Here is a 23,549-nt window from a genome sequence, read left to right as displayed (position 1 = left end):
TACAACAAAATGAAAATACGAGTTTTTTTCTAAGATATCAGAGAAAATCAAAGATTTCCACATTAAATGACGTCATCTGACAGAAATCACCTGGTCTGAGAGACAATCAAGATTTTATAAGATATAGTAAATACAAAAGTAGAGCAGGTGAAGTGACACGAAAACATACATCATCAAACAGTGATACGGAATAGCTCCGTTCTGTCATTGACTCGGACCAGTTATTCAGTCGGTGATATAAACAAACGAAACATAGTCTAGGAAATGTGGTGGCGCCAGAATATATATTACACTTTCTGTGCAATCAGTGAATAGTTGTGAATACATATGTGCATATAAATATGCTTTTTGACCTGGCTGTATTTTCTAGTTAATTGACGTTACACGCTTTCGAGACATTCTTGACTAGACTGTTTACCACGTTTTAATATCCATATGACGTCATCTCCTAGCTTATAATGTATACTGAAATCAACATTAATGTAGAAGTTTATTCAAAGATTTTGGGAAAATTGGTCATAGATCGCACGATGTTTATTGATTAATTAAGGGAAATCACGGAATTATGGCACCATGATTCTTTTATGTGTCATAGCGACGTATTTTGAGAAACTTGTTCTAATATTAAAACAAAGTACCCCATTATTCACAATATATTATTTTTGTCACCAACCTACAACTTGAGATATGGCACGATATCTCTGCTATAGGAATCTATGTAAAAGAGCTATAATATTGACAAAATGGCAACTAACCACTAAAATACAACAACCATTTTCTCGAAAATTAGTCTGGTGGGCCCAACCTTTTTCAAGTCAATATCTTTATATTGCCTGAGAATATAAATTATTGCAAAATGAATAAATTCTGTGTATTTTCAATGAATTATGGACTGGGGTACAGGGTAATCAAACTTTGAACGCACAATCGAAATGTTACGACATCGATAATTATGGTACATTTCATGTTATTTCTGTTGAGTATTTGAAAATAAAATCCTTGGATCAATTGATCAAACAATTTGCCACAAGAGGGCGCACATACCTATTAAATCCAATATCTGCTGATTTGTCATTCGACAAAATAAACGTTCTACTAAAAACCATCATTCGACCTTTGAACTTTTAAAATAAAGTTTTAATGTTACGACGAGGGGAGGTGAGACCGAATTCCTAATATTCACCAGACTAGGACAAAATTGTAGAAAGGTTTATGTAATTTGTATATGTGCCCGCCGCCAAAAGGGGTCCCAAATTCACCACTTCTGTCTGAAAATGAGAATGTTATTTTATCCTGTCTGTCTGAAAAGGGGTCCATATTTTCCAAAGACTGTCTCTAGAGCTTGAGTGATCCAACAATCAGGAGAATGAAGCCGATTTTTTCTTTCTGTAACTTCTTTTCGATCGCCAAAGTCTATTCCCGGGAGTCCATCTAGGTAAATAAAAAAAGCTGACCACCCAGATTTCCAGTAATGAATAAACCAGTAACCTTACTGTCTGAAAAGGGGTGTCAAATATCTACAGTTTGTCTAAAATGGGGTGTCAAATATCTACAGTTTGTCTAAAATGGGGTGTCAACTATCCGCAGTTTGTCTAAATTGGGGTAGGCAATTTGAGTTTATTTATCTCTGATAAGGGATAGGGGTTTCAAACAACAAGCTACACACCCCTGTCAGTATTTTCTGCAAGTACCCCCCCCCCCCGCGGGCTAAATCCACACCAGAAAATTTTCCACATATCCTCTGCTTGGAAGCAAGCACTCAAATGAATTGAGGGCACAGTAATACTGCATTGTGGGCGTTGCGATTTTAGCAATCACAATCATCTCTACATTGAGGGCGCTATTAAGTTATCAATTACTAGTACAATTGTTACTGCATGAGGGTGCTGTAACCTTAGCAACCATAAGCATAAATGCATAAAGGGCACTGTAACCTTACCAATTATAACACATGTAATTATTACTGGATTGAGGGCGCTGTGTAACTATCACAATAGTTACTGCTCTGAAGACATTACCAATATTATAATTATATAATTGTTACTGCTTTGAGGGCGCTGTCACCTTAGCTAATATAATTGTTACTGCATTGAGGGCGCAGTGATCTTAGCTAATATAATTTTTACTGCACTGAGACTTTTTTTAAATGTTTTTGTACCAGGTGACAGTTCCGGACATTGAATGTCACTGATGTCTCTCCTGACTTTTTTTTTGTATGTGCAAATTGCTAGTGCTGACACATGGTGCATTTTGCCATAGAAATCATTTCCTGATTGGAACTACATGACAAGGCTGTGTAGCCATTTGAGAGCACTGAGACTTTACCAATTATAATTATTACCCCATTGAGGACGCTGTGTAACAATCACAATCATTACTGCATTGAGGGCGCTATGACCTTACCAATTATAATTGTTACTGTATTGAGGGCGCTATGACCTTATCAATTATAATCGTTACTGCATTGAGGGAATTGTGAGCTTAGCAATCATAATCATTGGCTGGTTCCTGCCTCAAGTATCATGGCGCACCAAGCCACAAGAAGCCGGTAACTACTAATGGTTCCAGCATTATGATTGGTCCATCACGTTCTCGTTGCTTGTTCTATTTCTCTTGGTTACCTGGAGTCAGCACTTACGCTAATGGCCGTTCGGGAGTTTCCTTTTACTCTCGAAAGTTGGGCGAACTAAAATCTGTCTCCTGTTATCAATTTGTACAGAAACAGTGAGAAATGCCAGAACCATCTCAAATATTTATAGTTCTTGCTGGCAGATTGTACAGGCATGGCGTTATTGCAGCAATGAAGACTTGTTTACGGAAAGCGAATATAATGTTTTCAAATTACGGAATCCCGGCCCAGTGGAACAATATGGTGATGACTAGTTACCTGCGTCCTACTTGCCATTCGCACGGACACCGGGAACCAGCGTATAATGATCATTACTTCATTGAGGGCGCTGTGACCTTAGCGTATCATAATCATTACTTCATTGAGGGCGCTGTGACGTTAGCATATCATAATCATTACTTCATTGAGGGCACTGTGACCTTAGCGTATCATAATCATTACTTCATTGAGGGCGCTGTGACCTTAGCGTATCATAATCATTACTTCATTGAGGGTGCTGTGACCTTAGCGTATCATAATCATTACTTCATTGAGGGCGCTGTGACCTTAGCGTATCATAATCATTACTTCATTGAGGGCACTGTGACCTTAGCGTATCATAATCATTACTTCATTGAGGGCGCTGTGACCTTAGCGTATCATAATCATTACTTCATTGAGGGTGCTGTGACCTTAGCGTATCATAATCATTACTTCATTGAGGGCGCTGTGACCTTAGCGTATCATAATCATTACTTCATTGAGGGCACTGTGACCTTAGCGTATCAATCATTACTTCATTGAGGGCACTGTGACCTTAGCATATCATAATCATTACTTCATTGAGGGCGCTGTGACCTTAGCGCATCATAATCATTACTTCATTGAGGGCACTGTGACCTTAGCGTATCATAATCATTACTTCATTGAGGGCGCTGAGACCTTAGCATATCATAATCATTACTTCATTGAGGGCGCTGAGACAGCCATTTTAATCATTACTGCATTATGGAACACCCTGACAAATGATAGATGTATGTCACATGTTAAACAGTCTAAATAAACTCTAATGCAAGAAACAACTAAGATCACAGATTATCTATTTCATATTTTTTTAAATAACTGTTATACATTATGTACTATTTTTGGTTGATGTGAGTTTCTATTACAGATGTGCTTTGAATAGAGCAATTATGGTGAATAAAATATATAAAAATGCGTTGAATTCACATTATAGTCAGGGAGCATGTGCATCAATTCTGAAGCCCGTGGGACTTGGGTGGTGAAAGCAAATCACTTATCTATATGGCTTCAGGTGACCCTAATTGATGATAAAAAACATGTTGACAGTCTGGAAACTTGTTGTGTTAGCGGTTTTTAACAAAAGAAGGCAATGCCTATTTTTGCACACTTTTGTTTACGACTGTTGCACATGTACCCCTTGCGTATTTCCTGCCATTAGTTCAAATGGCTCTGTGCGTTGGCAGGTTGGTGGTTAAAGTGAACCATATGTTTTAATTACACTGAGGAATCTCTAAATAACATTGAAAATAAGTTTACACTCTGAGTTCCTGTCCTGCAGATTTTTTTTAACCAGAAAGATCGCCTTATTTTCATTGCTCATTAAGTTAATTGTTAGCACTTGCCAATATATCTCTATATATGAAACATGTCAATTATTATAATTCTCAGTGTGTTTTTTTTTTTCAGAAGACATGTCTATTTATTTATCAAATATATAACTATATATAGCTGGGTTATTAAACGTAACTACTCATAAGGGTCAGACCATTCGATTGGAGGGGGGTCAAATTAAAAAACATTGACATTTCCCCAAAAATCATATGTCTGTTTGGTTTTATGTTGGAAAGCGCTAAAAAAATAGGTCAATACCTAGTGAACATTAATTTACTTGCCATGATGACCTCATCCCTCAAATATTGAATGGTCTAACCCTGTATACATATAATACACTTTTATTGTAGCCTATAATGACCAATTTTTCTTATGTATGTTTCAGATCATCTATCAGTAGACCGAGCTGTAGATTATAAACCTGAACTTTGTAGAACTCTAATAGTCACCTATTTGGTGTAGTAATAGTGTTCAAATGGTGGTGGTGGTGACTTTTTTTAGACACTGAATAAAGATTGAAAAAAATAGTACGTTTACAATGCAACACACAGCTCCGCTGGAAGTTCCAGTGTCAAAACGTGCACGATATGTAACAGACTTTTCGATGTGCATCATTTGCCAGAAAGCTGGTGGTGCCCTTGTTGGAAAACCTAGTACCTATGAAAAAGTTCTGCAATTTGTTCATGAAAGAGCAAAGTATGGTGATGGTGAATATCCGGAAGTGAGCAGGCGTCTTGGTGATTTGACTGATCAAGATCTTGGATCAATAAATGCTACATGGCACAGAAAATGTTACCAGAACACAGTGCACGTACAGTTAACCAAGAGAGCTAGGGAAAAATTTGAAAAGATGGCAGCAAGAGGCAGTAGAGCACCGGATAGTTTCTCCTCAGACAGCAGTAGCACCTTCACACGTTCCCAGTCTGTTCCGTTTGAGAAAGATGCATGCTTCTTCTGTGAACAAGGAGCATTATATAATAATAAGCCTGTACATAAAGTTGTTACTGGCAATGCAGGCCAAGCTCTCAAACATGCAGTAGAGAAGAGTAGAAATGAGAAGTTTCGAGTCAAACTCAGCACTGCAATAAATCCTGAAGATGTACACGCTATTGACATCAGGTATCATAAGCATTACCGGGCCATTCATGTGACACATGTGCTACGTCGATCTGAAGAAACAACTAGTCAGCACAGTGCCTTTAATGATTATGCTGCAGAAGTGGAGTTTCTAAGTCTTGTTCAAGGGGAGCTTCTTGATGGTCATATCATCAGCATGGCAACACTTCAGGATGCATATATTAAAATTCGCACAGAAAATAATGTGATGAATCCCATGTTCAGTCGCAAGATGCTGAAGAAACTTCTGCAGAGGGAAATAATGGAAATAGAATTCCACAGACCAAAGCGAGTGAATGAGTCTGAACGTGTAAGCATAAAGTGTGGAAGGGATGCAACTATTCATCTTGCAGAAGATGACACAGAAGAAGGCGATGTAGACATGAAGTGCCTATTTACTGCTGCATCAATTCTCAGAAAAGCAATAAGCAAGGCCAGACCATGGACATTTGCTGGGTCGCTAAGTGATGTCGAGAAGGAGAATATACCAACCCAGTTATACAGTTTCTATTGTTGGATAATCCAAGGACCAAAGACATCACTCTCTACTGAGTCCAAATCAACAGCTGTAAACAGGAATGCCATGAGTCTTGCACAAAGTACAATGTCCATGTTCTTGTCCAAGCATCAGGTTAACAGGAAAGAGACACAGAGTCTAAGAGCAGTCAGAGAAATGCCGCAGCAGTTGGCTATTGGCTTAGCCATTCGCCAGGCCATCAGAAGCAAGAAAGTTATCAACATTTTGCATGGTCTGGGTGTATCAGTTGAGTTTAATAGACTTCTAAGGATAGAATCACAGATAGCCAACAGTGTTCTTCATACCATGTTGGAAAATGACATGGTCTACCTGCCTCCTGATGTCATTAAGGGAAGATTTATCTTCTTTGCCATTGACAATGTTGACTTTGCAGAGGACACAGCTGATGGGAAGCACACACTCCATGCCACTGCAATGGCCAGCCACCAAAGATGTCAACCAGGTGATGAGGCCGGAAAATTGAAGCTATTGCAGTCAACCACCCATCGCTCAATGAGTGAATTCCCAGACACTCCTTTACTTCAATGCTCTAAGCCACTGAGTCAAACGTCAAGTCCCACATATCCTACATTCACACTTGCTGAAGATCAGGTACAAGAAACCTGCTCCCCAGATGCTGCCTGGCTTATGGGACGAATAATTGTAGGATTTCAGTCAAGGCTAACTGAAATCACTGACAATCAACCAGATGACTCCTCAAACTCTGAAGAGAATGGAAGTCATGACAACATTCCTTCCTGGTCAGGTTATAACTCACTGGTGAGCAAACAGTTACCCGTGACAAGAGCGGGTGCACCACCACTACTTCCTGCACCTGCCCATGAATGGACAACTCTGTTGACTATCTTAAAGCAAGCTCAGCATATAAATGCAAAAGTTGTGGGTCCTGATCGAAAAACAGTTATTTCTTTAGATATGGGTCTATACAAACCAGCCAAGCAGCTTCAGATGGCTCATGATGATATGGATCATCTAGTACTTCGCACAGGTGAGCTGCATTTTGTTATGGCACAGCTGCGTACTCTTGGAGCATATATTGAAAACAGTGGATTGGACTTCTGCTGGACAGAAGCTGATATGTATGGACCAGCCACTGTAAAACAGATCTTGGAAGGAAGACATGTGAGGAGAGGAGTTGAGGCACATCTGCTGACATTACAAGCCCTGTCCATCATGTACCATGAGGCATTCTTTGAACAGCACCCAGACATGGTAGAAGGTCTCACAAGAGCTGCTCAAAACCTCAGACAAGCATGTCATGATGACAATGATATACAACAAGCACATGACAACATGATTACAGAGATGCAGTCACTAAATGTACTAGAGAAAATGAGTGAGTTTGACAAACAGAATGACAAATTACCTCTTTTCATTGTCATGCGTCAGTACATGAAGATGGTGATGGAAATGTTGCAATATATAAGGTCAGTCAGAACTGGCAATTGGAATCTCCACCTCGCATCCAGCACATCATTTGTCAAGTACTTCTTTGCACATAGTATGTTGAACTATGCACGGATGATGACACAGAGTCTAAGAGCAGTCAGAGAAATGCCGCAGCAGTTGGCTATTGGCTTAGCCATTCGCCAGGCCATCAGAAGCAAGAAAGTTATCAACATTTTGCATGGTCTGGGTGTATCAGTTGAGTTTAATAGACTTCTAAGGATAGAATCACAGATAGCCAACAGTGTTCTTCATACCATGTTGGAAAATGACATGGTCTACCTGCCTCCTGATGTCATTAAGGGAAGATTTATCTTCTTTGCCATTGACAATGTTGACTTTGCAGAGGACACAGCTGATGGGAAGCACACACTCCATGCCACTGCAATGGCCAGCCACCAAAGATGTCAACCAGGTGATGAGGCCGGAAAATTGAAGCTATTGCAGTCAACCACCCATCGCTCAATGAGTGAATTCCCAGACACTCCTTTACTTCAATGCTCTAAGCCACTGAGTCAAACGTCAAGTCCCACATATCCTACATTCACACTTGCTGAAGATCAGGTACAAGAAACCTGCTCCCCAGATGCTGCCTGGCTTATGGGACGAATAATTGTAGGATTTCAGTCAAGGCTAACTGAAATCACTGACAATCAACCAGATGACTCCTCAAACTCTGAAGAGAATGGAAGTCATGACAACATTCCTTCCTGGTCAGGTTATAACTCACTGGTGAGCAAACAGTTACCCGTGACAAGAGCGGGTGCACCACCACTACTTCCTGCACCTGCCCATGAATGGACAACTCTGTTGACTATCTTAAAGCAAGCTCAGCATATAAATGCAAAAGTTGTGGGTCCTGATCGAAAAACAGTTATTTCTTTAGATATGGGTCTATACAAACCAGCCAAGCAGCTTCAGATGGCTCATGATGATATGGATCATCTAGTACTTCGCACAGGTGAGCTGCATTTTGTTATGGCACAGCTGCGTACTCTTGGAGCATATATTGAAAACAGTGGATTGGACTTCTGCTGGACAGAAGCTGATATGTATGGACCAGCCACTGTAAAACATATCTTGGAAGGAAGACATGTGAGGAGAGGAGTTGAGGCACATCTGCTGACATTACAAGCCCTGTCCATCATGTACCATGAGGCATTCTTTGAACAGCACCCAGACATGGTAGAAGGTCTCACAAGAGCTGCTCAAAACCTCAGACAAGCATGTCATGATGACAATGATATACAACAAGCACATGACAACATGATTACAGAGATGCAGTCACTAAATGTACTAGAGAAAATGAGTGAGTTTGACAAACAGAATGACAAATTACCTCTTTTCATTGTCATGCGTCAGTACATGAAGATGGTGATGGAAATGTTGCAATATATAAGGTCAGTCAGAACTGGCAATTGGAATCTCCACCTCGCATCCAGCACATCATTTGTCAAGTACTTCTTTGCACATAGTATGTTGAACTATGCACGGATGATGCCAGTCTACCTTGCAGACATGGAATCACTCAAGCAGACTGATGCCGATATATATGATGAGTTCCTCAAAGGCAACTGGGTTGTGAATAAAAATCCCCACATTCCATTCTGTGCTATAGGTGCAGATCATGCATTGGAACATGTCAACTGTTCTATGAAAGTTTCAGGAGGCCTGATAGGAATCACTTTGAATCCAAGTGCTCGAACAAAGTTCTTTCTTATTGCACCCGAACTGGCACATCTTGCTGGAGAAGCTGAAGATATGGCTGGCTATGCCTCAAATACCAAACTGAGTCACCATACTACTTCAGCTCTAGCTGAAAGAAGACAATCAATGATCATTACTGCACTGGCTCAAACTATTAAGAGATTCACCAATCCATTTACTGAAGACAGTGAAGACCTCTACAACTTGGTGACAAAGGCAATTATGCCAGAAAAGGTCACCCTTGATCTTTGCACTCAAAGTCAAATTGGCAGCAAGCTTCTTGATGAATTTGTGAGCAACCGCATCAAGACAAATAAGATCAATATATGGGCTCCAATGAAGAAGTGTAAACTCCAGACATGGAAAAGCACAGGAAAACAGGTGAAGCTCAAGGTAAATGAGAAGTTGGTAGAGCTTAAAGAAGACAGGAGTCTCTTTGCTCGCTTGCTGATAGTGGCCAAGTCAAGACCAAATATCAACTTAGAGAAAGCTGTTGGTTAACATGAACTGTCAGTTGTACCAAGATCCATGTTTGCTGCTGATGGACAGATGCTACATTGTTCAGCAAAGAGCAACCTCATGTCTATCATTGTCAGTCTGCTTCAAGAGAGTAATGTTGAAACTGAAGCAGGTGATCTGGATTTGGCTAGGGAGGGCACTTATCGAGTTGCCCTCGTTGATGGAATGGCAGAAGTGCAAGCACTGTCCAAACCTGACCATATCAAGAGCTGCTCAGACCTAGGTGACCACTTTTTCTCTCATATTCAAGCAAAGTACAGCTCCATGGATGAAATACGCATTATTTTTGATCGGTACGATGTCCAACATTCACTGAAGATGACAAGTCGGAGCAGGAGACAAGGGACTCAAGTTCCAGTAGCCTATCACATAACTGACACCACTAACATAGCTAAAGTGTCAATGAAGAAGTTACTATCACACCAGCAGACTAAAATGGAGCTGACTGGTTATCTAGGTGAGAAGATACTGGAGCATGCTTCAGCAAATAAAGACCGTGTTGTTGTTGCTTGGGGGACACAATGCAGGGCAACATTCACAGATAAGAGCTACATAAGCAGTGATCAAGAAGAGGCTGACACAAAGCTTATCCTGCATGCTGCTGATGCAACTACATGTGGTGCAACACGCATTGATATCTGCTCCCCAGACACAGATGTTTTCATTCTAGCTATATGTCGATATCCTGATTTGTGCAAAACCACAAACTTTGTTACTGGACCACGGAAGAACTGCCGAACAATCAAGCTCGGTCAGATATATAATGTACTTGGTCCATCAAGAGCAGCAGCACTGCCAGGTCTCCATGCTCTGCGTGGCAGTGATAATACTGGTAGCATCATTGGAAAGGGGAAACAAAGTTTTTGGAAAGCATTTGAAGCTGCAAGTGATGCTACTGTTTCCGCACTGGCCTCCCTTGGTACAACCACAGGACTCAGTGACAACACCTACTCAGCAATTGAAGAATTTATCTGCAAAGTATATGTCCAGCAAACACCCATCTCAAAAGTTGAGCAGCTGAGATGGTGGATGTTCAAAAAGAAGCAAGCAGAATCAGAAAAGCTACCACCCACTCCAGCAGCACTACATCAAGCAATTCTGTGCTGCCACCATCAGTCTATTGTTTGGAACCAGGATACAGTTGCATGCCCAGATATCCCATCTCCAGAAGATTATGGATGGAAACACAATGAAGGAGGGTGGACACCCGTCATGACAACTGAGCTCCCAGCACCCCAGTCAGTGCTTCACTTAGTCAAGTGTGGTTGCAAGACACAATGTCACTCAGGAAGATGTTCTTGCCAGAAAGCAGGGCTCTACTGTACTGATCTTTGCTCATGTACAGATGAAGAACAGCCATGTGAGAATATAGGAGATGACGACGATGACGAGGAAGACGAAGAAGCGGAGGAAGAATCTGATGAAGATCAATTTTAATAAAAGTCATTATGGTCAACTAAATACACCCTAAGAGTTATTGATTGAACGAAAGTTGCATTCGGCAACCTATATGTGGAAGTATCTTATGAACAAGTCTATGGAATCCACTCATAAAACAAAACTGACTTTGACAGACGTTGTTGGTAAAACAATTTAGCACATAAGTGGAGAAAATATACGGTAATCATCTATAACAGGTATAACCCATGTTTACATTGCATAATAGCTGATATTATTTAATTTGTTGAATTTCGTTAAAGTCATCGCCTAGTACAATATTGTTGTTTTTGTTATATCTATTAAAAAATTATATAACACTTATCATGCTTGTCAACATGTGTTTTTATATTGTCTACGGTCCCATTGGCCCATCTAAAGTGGTGGGAGTATTTCACCACAAAAGTCCCACGGACTCACACATGCTCCCTGACTATTAGATAAACTGGAGGATCTTAGATTATCACTGAATTTTCCATATTACTATTTATACGTTATTTACAATCATATACTATAGTCAACCGTATCAGGTACGTGTGGCATGTGACATCTGTTGACATGCTGGATGTATCATGTATTTATAGTATTTGAAGAAAAGCTATTGTACCCTTTGTCGATGACTGACCACCTGTTGCTTAGTTACCAACTATGCCACCTTCAAAACCAACTCAATCTATGAATACTGTCTCCCAATGTTAACAACACATGCATATGTTAGCATGTGTTAATGTTTTCATATTTCCTGGCATTAAATATCTTTTTCAAACTGTCACAAATGTGATTTCTGGAAATAAGATCTAGATTTTCCTCTATTTGGTTGATAACATGGTGGAGAGGAATATTTGTTGTAATATTTGTGGAATATCCTTGGTATCCAGACAGATAAATGCATGACCTGTAGGTAAATTCCTTGCCAACCTGAAAACAAAAAAAACAGCAATATTAAAGATTAGCATATAAACACTGACACTAGTTTTCATGCATTTAACAACTTTATTATTTATTATTGTTTGTAGTACCATTATATTGCATATCATACACTCATGTAAACAGCAGAATAATTTATGGAGATCTATTATTGTCAACACAACAATCAATTCCTGATTCCATAATTGATATATTTGCACGTATATCATTTGTGAACTTGGCCATACTACGAGATATGAGATCAATAAACCAAAAGGTAGGACAGATTGTTCAAAACGCACATACTAGCAGTATACGTCCCATCCCTATTTCCAACTTGCAGGATACAACATCCCCTAAAATAAAAGTGTCATTATCTTTCAGCTAACTTATACCGTCCTATGAAACTAAGCACACCATTCTGCCTAAGCCAGAAAAATGGACATGCAAAATATCTTTGACTATAGCATAATATTTTCACATTTTTGAGGTATTTTGGGAGCTGAAAAACGATGTCACAGTTATATTTACTCAGCAAATACAAATGTACCATCTCTTTCATTTCATTTTCTCTGCAAAAATCATCTTTTTTAACTGGTAATCCATGATTTTAATCTTATATATTTCTTCTAGCTGCCCCTTTATATCCACCCACACTCACTCCACTATCTTTTAAAAACTGTTTCAAACATATAGCTGATTTCTTCTGTGATTGCATATCTATTGATCATTTGACTTTTTATATTTCTGTCCTACCCCCCCCCCCCCTTTTGCCTGGTAGGTTACACATGTGCAAAAAGAATAACATCATGTCTGTCGGGAATTCCCTTGATTTATAGATTTGGTTGAATCCAACTAGCCAATCAAAATACAGTGTGTTATGACTTATAGATTTGGTTGAATCCAACAAGCCAATCAAAATACAGTGTGTTATGATTTATAGATTTGGTTGAATCCAACAAGCCAATCAAAATACAGTGTGTTATGACTTATAGATTTGGTTGAATCCAACAAGCCAATCAAAATACAGTGTGTTATGATTTATAGATTTGGTTGAATCCAACAAGCCAATCAAAATACAGTGTGTTATGACATCAGTGAAAATGTTCCAATGGTATTCCATTGACCAATTATAGCCTCTTCTTTCCATTTAAATTTTGAAATTTATAAATATTCCTAAAAGGAAATGGGTTTCTTGTGTTGTTACGTGATAGGATTAACCTCTACGGTGGTTATTGACTTGATAGATTTGTATCAGTGAAATCAGATACCCACCTTTCAGCTTGGTCACCAAGCGATCCAATAAAGATAGCAAAAGCATTCACTTTATCATTGTCCATCAGAATATGTGAAAAACGATCAGGACTGATTCCATATCGATCAAAATTAGCATCACTTAATACAATAACAAAGTGATCATCTGCTTCCATTTTACTGACTTTTTCAATAGCATGTTTGGTTGCTTCCAATGTGTGGTCACCACTCATGCAGAATTGTGAATGAGCATGTACAGTCTGAAAAATATTACAATATCATTTAGTCATTATAGCATGGTGACTATATGAATGCACCCACAATCCACTTCCACCTGCACACAAGAACCACATCAATCCATCCACCCATCCCCCAGCCTATACTTCATCCCCTAGTCTACTCACCCAGCCCACCAATCAATCCATTCCCTGCCTATACCTTCATTCATCTTTTAATCTACCCATTCCTTCATCCTCTAGTCTACCAATCCCCAGCCATACCCTAGCCTACTCATCCATCTCCCAGCTTCAGGCCAGCCATGCTAGTCTTTCCATCCATTCACCCGGGTCCATGAATCTATTCATCATCAAAACTACCCATTCCATCCAACCTCCAGCCTACTCATCCATCTATTCCCCAGTCAACTCTTTTTCCAGCTTTTGCCAAACCAGCCAGCCATCCATACCCAAGTCTACCTACCCATCCAGCCAGCCATACAGCCTACCTATCCATCCATCTTCCTTAGACAACCCATTAATTCATTCCCAGTCTACCCATTCATCCATCCCTCAATCTACTTATTCTGCCATCCCCTGTCTATCCATGGGAATGGGTGGGTGGTTAGAATGAGGGATAAGTAGATGGTTAAAATGACAATGAGTAGAATGGAGGAAGGCTGGTTAGAATAAGACTGGGTGGATGGATAAAATGGGTTAGAATGCAGCTGAGTGGATGGGTAGAATTGGGGATGGATTGATGGTTAGATTGGGGATGACTGGAGAGGGCTAGAATGCTGGTTGGATGGAATGACAAAAGTCACCCATTCACCTAGTCCTCATTCAAGCCTTCTATCCATCTCAACCTCCCCTCCCCATTCTATTTACTCACCTACCCACCATCTATTATATTATTCAACCCATCTACCATTCTAACCTCCCACCTATTCAACCCATCTCTCCTTCCACCCATCCACTCACAATATTTTAACCATCAACCCTTTTCTAACAAACCACCCACCTCACTCAAACTATCACCAATCCTATCCAAACCACTCATCCCCATTCTAACCATCAATCCATCTGCCTTTCTACCCACTCACCTAAAAGCCATCATCCCAATTAAATCCATCTCCCATTCTGGCCATTCATCCACTGCACCTTATCTTCCATTCTACTCACCCTTATTCTAATCATTCTACCCAACCTACAGTCTCATTCTCACAATATACCAAACCCATTCTACCTATCCATCCCCATTCTACCATTCAGGCTGCATCACATACTCAGAAATGATTTTACTCTGTTATACTTGATTATTACCACTAAGGATTATAGCATCACAGCTGATACCCTGCAATACATATAATTCAATGGTAGTATTTGTGTTACCTTGATAATATCTAATCTCTGTTTATTATCCTTTGGTACTTTATCACCAGTCATAAAACCTATATCATATGATTCACCAGAATGTCCAACAAGTTCATACTGTAAGGCATAGCAAATAAAGAATGAGTTACTGACTCCACTCTATGTGGTTCATACTGTAAGGCATAGCAAATAAAGAATGAGTTACTGACTCCACTCTATGTGGTTCATACTGTAAGGCATAGCAAATAAAGACTGAGTTACTGACTCCACTCTATGTGGTTTATACTGTAAGGCATAGCAAATAAAGAATGAGTTACTGACTCCACTCTATGTGGTTCATACTGTAAGGCATAGCAAATAAAGAATGAGTTACTGACTCCACTCTATGTGGTTCATACTGTAAGGCATAGCAAATAAAGAATGAGTTACTGACTCCACTCTATGTGGTTCATACTGTAAGGCATAGCACATAAAGAATGAGTTACTGACTCCACTCTATGTGGTTTATACTGTAAGGCATAGCAAATAAAGAATGAGTTACTGACTCCACTCTATGTGGTTTATACTGTAAGGCATAGCAAATAAAGAATGAGTTACTGACTCCACTCTATGTGGTTCATACTGTAAGGCATAGCAAATAAAGAATGAGTTACTGACTCCACTCTATGTGGTTCATACTGTAAGGCATAGCACATAAAGAATGAGTTACTGACTCCACTCTATGTGGTTCATACTGTAAGGCATAGCAAATAAAGACTGAGTTACTGACTCCACTCTATGTGGTTCATACTGTAAGGCATAGCAAATAAGAATGAGTTACTGACTCCATTCTATGTGGTTCATACTGTAAGGCATACCAAACAAAGAATGAGTTACTAACTCCACTCTATGTGGTTTATACTGCAAGGCATAGCAAATAAGGAATAAGTTACTGACTCCACTCTATGTGGTTTATACTGTAAGGCATAGCAAATAAGGAATACGTTACTGACTCCATTCTATGTGGTTCATACTGTAAGGCATAGCAAATAAGAATGAGTTACTGACTCCATTCTATGTGGTTCATACTGTAAGGCATACCAAACAAAGAATGAGTTACTAACTCCACTCTATGTGGTTTATACTGCAAGGCATAGCAAATAAAGAATGTGTTACTGACTCCACTCTATGTGGTTCATACTGTAAGGCATAGCAAATAAAGAATGAGTTACTGACTCCACTCTATGTGGTTCATACTGTAAGGCATAGCAAATAAAGACTGAGTTACTGACTCCACTCTATGTGGTTTATACTGTAAGGCATAGCAAATAAAGAATGAGTTACTGACTCCACTCTATGTGGTTCATACTGTAAGGCATAGCAAATAAAGAATGAGTTACTGACTCCACTCTATGTGGTTCATACTGTAAGGCATAGCAAATAAAGAATGAGTTACTGACTCCACTCTATGTGGTTCATACTGTAAGGCATAGCACATAAAGAATGAGTTACTGACTCCACTCTATGTGGTTTATACTGTAAGGCATAGCAAATAAAGAATGAGTTACTGACTCCACTCTATGTGGTTTATACTGTAAGGCATAGCAAATAAAGAATGAGTTACTGACTCCACTCTATGTGGTTCATACTGTAAGGCATAGCAAATAAAGAATGAGTTACTGACTCCACTCTATGTGGTTCATACTGTAAGGCATAGCACATAAAGAATGAGTTACTGACTCCACTCTATGTGGTTCATACTGTAAGGCATAGCAAATAAAGAATGAGTTACTGACTCCACTCTATGTGGTTCATACTGTAAGGCATAGCAAATAAGAATGAGTTACTGACTCCATTCTATGTGGTTCATACTGTAAGGCATACCAAACAAAGAATGAGTTACTAACTCCACTCTATGTGGTTTATACTGCAAGGCATAGCAAATAAGGAATAAGTTACTGACTCCACTCTATGTGGTTTATACTGTAAGGCATAGCAAATAAGGAATACGTTACTGACTCCATTCTATGTGGTTCATACTGTAAGGCATAGCAAATAAGAATGAGTTACTGACTCCATTCTATGTGGTTCATACTGTAAGGCATACCAAACAAAGAATGAGTTACTAACTCCACTCTATGTGGTTTATACTGCAAGGCATAGCAAATAAGGAATAAGTTACTGACTCCACTCTATGTGGTTTATACTGCAAGGCATAGCAAATAAAGACCGAGTTACTGACTCCATTCTATGTGGTTCATACTGTAAGGTATAGCAAATAAAGACTGAGTTACTGACTCCATTCTAAGTGGTTTATACTGTAAGGCATAGCAAATAAAGACTGAGTTACTGACTCCATTCTATGTGGTTCATACTGTGCAATAGTGAAAAAGTTTCTCACATATGCTAACATATACTTCACATTGAGCTAAAATTAAAATTATTTAACATTTATAACAAACCCATTTTACTTCATGGATCAGAAATATGGGAATTAGATATTAATGACAGTAAGAAATAAAACAACAGAAAAAAATGAATAATAAACAAATTTTACAAGTGAATACTATTGGGAACTCCTGAGCAAAGCACAACAACTACTCAGCATAGTAAAGTAATAATATATCATGATTGTTTCCCAATAAGCACTGTGTGATATTTTATGACTTAAATATATATTAATAAAAATAAGTCTGTGAAAGAAATCTGTTAATGTTATTCTCAAGACATTATGTGAACTTTCATGCACAAAGGTACAATCACACACACAAACGTCATAAACGATGAGAATAAATACTTCATAAACGATGAGAATACAAACGTCATAAACGATTTGATTACAAACGTCATGAACGATGAGAATACAAACATCATAAACAATGAGAACACAAATGTCATGAATGATGAGAATACAAACCTTGAATTTCTTGTCATATCCTTCAAAAGCTTCCATGACCATCAGTGCTGCTTCCATAACCCTGTCGAGCCGACCATCAACGCCATTAAATCGATACATACTACCACTTACATCAATGACTAAACGAAGAATCTTGGGAAGAACTTGAGGTGTACCAAGCTGTGAGATAAAACATGTATGAATCTAAAGTGCTCTAATACATCAAGTGTATGGAGCCCAAAGTGCACTAATACACCAAGTGTACGGAGCTAAAGTGCTCTACTACATCAAGTGTATGGAGCCAAAGTGCTCTACTACATCAAGTGTATGGAGCCAAAGTGCACTACTACATCAAGTGTATGGAACCAAAGTGCACTACTACATCAAGTGTATGGAACCAAAGTGCTCTACTACATCAAGTGTACGGAGCTAAAGTGCTCTACTACATCAAGTGTATGGAACCAAAGTGCACTACTACATCAAGTGTATGGAACCAAAGTGCTCTAATACATCAAGTGTATGGAACTCAAAGTGCTCTACTACATCAAGTGTACGGAGCTAAAGTGCTCTAATACATCAAGTGTATGGAGCCAAAGTGCACTACTACATCAAGTGTATGGAACCAAAGTGCACTACTACATCAAGTGTATGGAACCAAAGTGCTCTACTACATCAAGTGTATGGAGCTAAAGTGCTCTACTACATCAAGTGTATGGAACCAAAGTGCTCTAATACATCAAGTGTATGGAACCAAAGTGCACTACTACATCAAGTGTATGGAACCAAAGTGCTCTACTACATCAAGTGTATGGAGCTCAAAGTGCTCTACTACATCAAGTGTACGGAGCTAAAGTGCTCTACTACATCAAGTGTACGGAGCTAAAGTGCTCTAATACATCAAGTGTATGGAGCTAAAGTGCTCTAATACATCAAGTGTATGGAGCTAAAGTGCTCTACTACATCAAGTGTATGGAGCCAAAGTGCTGTACTAGAACAACTGTGGGGAGCTAAAGTGATGTACCAGAACAAGTGTATGGAGCCAAAGTGCTGTACTAGAACAAGTGTAGGGAGCTAAAGTGATGTACCAGAACAAGTGTGGGGAGCTAAATTGCTGTACTAGAACAAGTGTGGGGTGCTAAAGTGCTGTACTAGAACAAGTGTGGGGAGCTAAAGTGCTGTACTAGAACAAGTGTAGGGAGCTAAAGTGCTGTACTAGAACAAGTGTAGGGAGCTAAAGTGCTGTACTAGAACAAGTGTAGGGAGCTAAAGTGCTGTACTAGAACAAGTGTAGGGAGCTAAAGTGCTGTACTAGAACAATTGTAGGGAGCTAAAGTGCTGTACTAGAACAAGTGTGGGGTGCTGTACTAGAACAAGTGTAGGGAGCTAAAGTGCTGTACTAGAACAAGTGTGGGGAGCTAAAGTGCTGTACTAGAACAAGTGTAGGGAGCTAAAGTGCTGTACTAGAACAAGTGTGGGGTGCTGTACTAGAACAAGTGTAGGGAGCTAAAGTGCTGTACTAGAACAAGTGTGGGGAGCTAAAGTGCTGTACTAGAACAAGTGTGGGGAGCTAAAGTGCTGTACTAGAACAAGTGTAGGGAGCTAAAGTGCTGTACTAGAACAAGTGTGGGGAGCTAAAGTGCTGTACTAGAACAAGTGTAGGGAGCTAAAGTGCTGTACTAGAACAAGTGTGGGGAGCTAAAGTGCTGTACATGATGATGGCTACAATATCACATAGTGTGGAGACTGACATGTATACTACATACTTCTGGATCATGCTCTCCTCTTCGTTTATAAATTGCTCTCTCACCAGTCAAACCTTCTATTAACTTAGCATCATCTAGATCACCGGATGTCTGATGACGCAACCACTGACGTTCTTTTCCCTTTGCCTTTAAAACAGTAAAACATGTACATTATTTCAATTAGTGCATCAGATGAAATAACTTTAGCTATGTAAGGTGTGTTAAAGTGAGTGTGTATTAATGGTGACCTTTATCTGCTTAATTAATCTGCATCTACAACTAAAGTGTCTTGTGTGTCATGATTGGTCTATAAATTCAATAACCCGTACTTATTGCACCACAGCCATTGCATACGATCTGTTACTTACTTGTAGACTATCCAGTATAACCCGTAGTGACTGTACTTGTCTTCTCACTCCAGATGAAAACTTCTCATATAGTTCAGCATCATACTCTGACATCTCTATTTCCTTCAGTCTTAAAAAAAAGTTATCAGAAAGACAAAAAGAAAGAAGTTTTAATTGCAAGGAAATATACACAAATCAAAAATAATTTCCATGACATAATACTATGTATTAGTTATTCTGTCAAGAATTTCACAAACATTCCAAGGATGGCACCTGCAACAATTTAAAATATGCGAAATATTACACTATTTTATTCAATAGTATGTACATATTTGAACCTCAAACTAATCAAGGCTGCAATAATACAATAGGCCACACGCCTTTTGGAAAACAGTATACAGTGGCCACTCATTTCATTAAATACTTTTGTTGGTTGTATCAATAAGAAGTTTGGCTGGTTGCATAGAAAATAAGCAAGATTATGTAACCTAATCAAGGCTATAGATGACAGAAATTATTTTAATTGAATTTGAGTGATCAGTTAAGAAAAATTTGAGACACAGATACACACAGACAGAGTAAACACAATGATCTCCTTTGTGAGCTTTGAAAATGAACCCAAATCACAGTACCACATACCTTTGCTTGAATGCTTTTTGGGCCATTTCTCTTGCAGCTCTTTTCACCTAAAAACATTCACATTATTTACAATTTATTGTTTCTCAATTCAAGTACTTTCTTCATCATATAAATTCTACATACACCAGACTATTGTGATATTAGCATATGGTGCAGATTGCAACCCTTACCTCTTCAGGTACAGCATCTTTTTCAGCTTGTGTGACTTGTGTGACATCATGTCCTGCATCTAGTCGATAGGGACCTCCCATGCCACCTAAACCAGCTGTATCACGACCACCTAATGCAAACAAATATAGAATATGTGCAGCTGGATGTTCAAAAACAAGAAAACATTTTTTCATGTGTCATTGTTAAATGTTTTTATAACAAAAACAAATCGATGCATATCTATTTTATATTTTCAAATAATAAATCAAAAGCAAAGTCAGGAAATATGGAAGAGGTCTGTATTATGGATTTGATGTCAGTATATTGATTTTGAAGAAACATTACAAGATAGTGACTTACCATATTACCATGTATCACCCCATATATAATAGTTACTTACCAGTTCCTCCAGCCCACATATTACCCATATAGGATAGTTACTTACCAGTTCCTCCAGCTCACATATTACCCATATAGAATAGTTACTTACCAGTTCCCCAGCTCATATATTACCCATATAGAATAGTTACTTACCAGTTCCCCAGCTCATATATTACCCATATAGAATAGTTACTTACCAGTTCCTCCAGCCCACATATTACCCATATAGGATAGTTACTTACCAGTTCCTCAGCTCACATATTACCCATATAGAATAGTTACTTACCAGTTCCCCAGCTCATATATTACCCATATAGAATAGTTACTTACCAGTTTCTCCAGCTCACATATTACCCATATAGAATAGTTACTGACCAGTTCCCCCAGCCCACATATTACCCATATAGAATAGTTACTTACCAGTTCCCCCAGCCCACATATTACCCATATAGAATAGTAACTTACCAGTTCCTCCAGCCCACATATTACCCATATAGGATAGTTACTTACCAGTTCCTCCAGCCCATATATTGTCCCATATAGAATAGTTACTTACCAGTTCCCCCAGCCCACATATTACCCATATAGAATAGTAACTTACCGGTTCCCCCAGCCTACATATTACCCATATAGCATAGTTACTTACCGGTTCCTCCAGCCCACATATTACCCATATAGAATAGTTACTTACCGGTTCCCCCAGCCTACATATTACCCATATAGCATAGTTACTTACCGGTTCCTCCAGCCCACATATTACCCATATAGAATAGTTACTTACCGGTTCCCCCAGCCTACATATTACCCATATAGAATAGTTACTTACCAGTTCCCCAGCTCATATATTACCCATATAGAATAGTTACTTACCAGTTTCTCCAGCTCACATATTACCCATATAGAATAGTTACTGACCAGTTCCCCCAGCCCACATATTACCCATATAGAATAGTTACTTACCAGTTCCCCCAGCCTACATATTACCCATATAGCATAGTTACTTACCAGTTCCCCCAGCCCACATATTACCCATATAGAATAGTAACTTACCGGTTCCCCCAGCCTCCATATTACCCATATAGCATAGTTACTTACCGGTTCCTCCAGCCCACATATTACCCATATAGAATAGTTACTTACCGGTTCCCCCAGCCTACATATTACCCATATAGAATAGTTACTTACCAGTTCCCCAGCTCATATATTACCCATATAGAATAGTTACTTACCAGTTTCTCCAGCTCACATATTACCCATATAGAATAGTTACTGACCAGTTCCCCCAGCCCACATATTACCCATATAGAATAGTTACTTACCAGTTCCCCCAGCCTACATATTACCCATATAGCATAGTTACTTACCAGTTCCCCCAGCCCACATATTACCCATATAGAATAGTAACTTACCGGTTCCCCCAGCCTACATATTACCCATATAGCATAGTTACTTACCAGTTCCTCCAGCCCACATATTACCCATATAGCATAGTTACTTACCAGTTCCTCCAGCCCACATATTACCCATATAGCATAGTAACTTACCAGTTCCTCCAGCCCACATATTACCCATATAGCATAGTTACTTACCAGTTCCTCCAGCCCACATATTACCACCTACATGAGGTTGATTATCTTTATCTATTTTTCCATGCTTGGGTCCTGTCACATCTTTGCCACTTTCTTTTTCATGAGTGATCTGGAATTAAAACAACAAGTATAAGCAAATATATATATCAAGAGATAATTATTATCAGAATAGTTATCAAAGACCTAAAATGTTTAAATGACATACCAAATTTGAATGAAATATGTACATACACGCAACCAAGATTCAGTGTTGGAATCATATTTTTGTGAATTCTTATCACTTAAATTAAATTAGATAATGAAAAAAAAGCATGTGCTTATATGTATGATATGTGTGATATATAGATTCCAAGTTTGAATGATCGGTATAACATGTCAGAAATATGACACTGGAACTGCCTTTGTTAAAACAAAATTATGGCTGCCAGTTGGCAATTTTCATTTCAATCTGAAAAATGATTTGTCCATGCATGGCTGAGATCCAGTTCCGGAATGGCAGTAATACTTGCATACAAATGCATATGCTTAAGGGGTATGTGTCAAGTTTGAATGTAATCAGTCAAACGAGTCAGAAATATGACCCTGGAACTGCATTTGTGAAAAAAAAGGTAACCAGTTGGCCAGTAACTACCGATAACACCTGAGCAAAGCCAAGTGACTAACTCAGTGTAGTCATCAATGATCGTTACAGCGAGTGCAATAGACCATTTTTTAAATTGTCACCATATGCCAGCCAGGCAGAGGGGCTGGGCATCTTTGGTCTGAGTTTCAGTGTCAACTTGCAGCTTTGTTTTCAGAAAATATTTACATTTACCTTAATTTGGTGATGCATACACTCTGGTTTCTACTAGGGTGTGTTTTTTTAGAAATTGAACTTTCGCGAAAAGTTTGTGCCTCACATACCCATATATAATTAATATAATAATAATTAATCTTATTCACTGGGAAGGAACCAATGTCTGCACTGACAGTTTGTCAAAGCAATATTCTCTCCTAAGCTGATTCACCCGCATTTCCACAATTTGGTTTAGGTTTGCACTGAAGTTCTCTAGAAATTACTATGCAAGCTAT

General features: G+C 39.0%; 1 protein-coding gene across 1 annotated transcript in view; it reads right to left on the bottom strand.

The window, feature by feature from the left end:
- Positions 1-10,985: 10,985 nt before the first annotated feature.
- Positions 10,986-23,549, bottom strand: part of LOC100377846 (von Willebrand factor A domain-containing protein 8-like) — a 62,212-nt gene continuing 49,648 nt past the window's right edge. Inside the window, exons 37-45 of the mRNA XM_085502190.1 lie at positions 22,479-22,587; positions 20,529-20,638; positions 20,359-20,405; positions 19,741-19,849; positions 19,394-19,519; positions 17,652-17,810; positions 14,774-14,872; positions 13,188-13,426; positions 10,986-11,924 (exon numbers count right to left, since the gene is read on the bottom strand). Coding sequence (XP_085358316.1) covers positions 11,816-11,924; positions 13,188-13,426; positions 14,774-14,872; positions 17,652-17,810; positions 19,394-19,519; positions 19,741-19,849; positions 20,359-20,405; positions 20,529-20,638; positions 22,479-22,587 — 1,107 coding nt within the window. The 3' untranslated portion in view covers positions 10,986-11,815. The remainder of the gene's footprint in view (positions 11,925-13,187; positions 13,427-14,773; positions 14,873-17,651; positions 17,811-19,393; positions 19,520-19,740; positions 19,850-20,358; positions 20,406-20,528; positions 20,639-22,478; positions 22,588-23,549) is intronic.

Source organism: Saccoglossus kowalevskii, chromosome 1 (genome assembly GCF_978046115.1).
Source record: "Saccoglossus kowalevskii chromosome 1, keSacKowa6.1, whole genome shotgun sequence".
Classification (NCBI taxonomy): domain Eukaryota; kingdom Metazoa; phylum Hemichordata; class Enteropneusta; family Harrimaniidae; genus Saccoglossus; species Saccoglossus kowalevskii.
The sequence above is the reverse complement of the archived record's forward strand: the minus strand, read 5'-3'. Positions and strand labels throughout refer to the sequence as shown.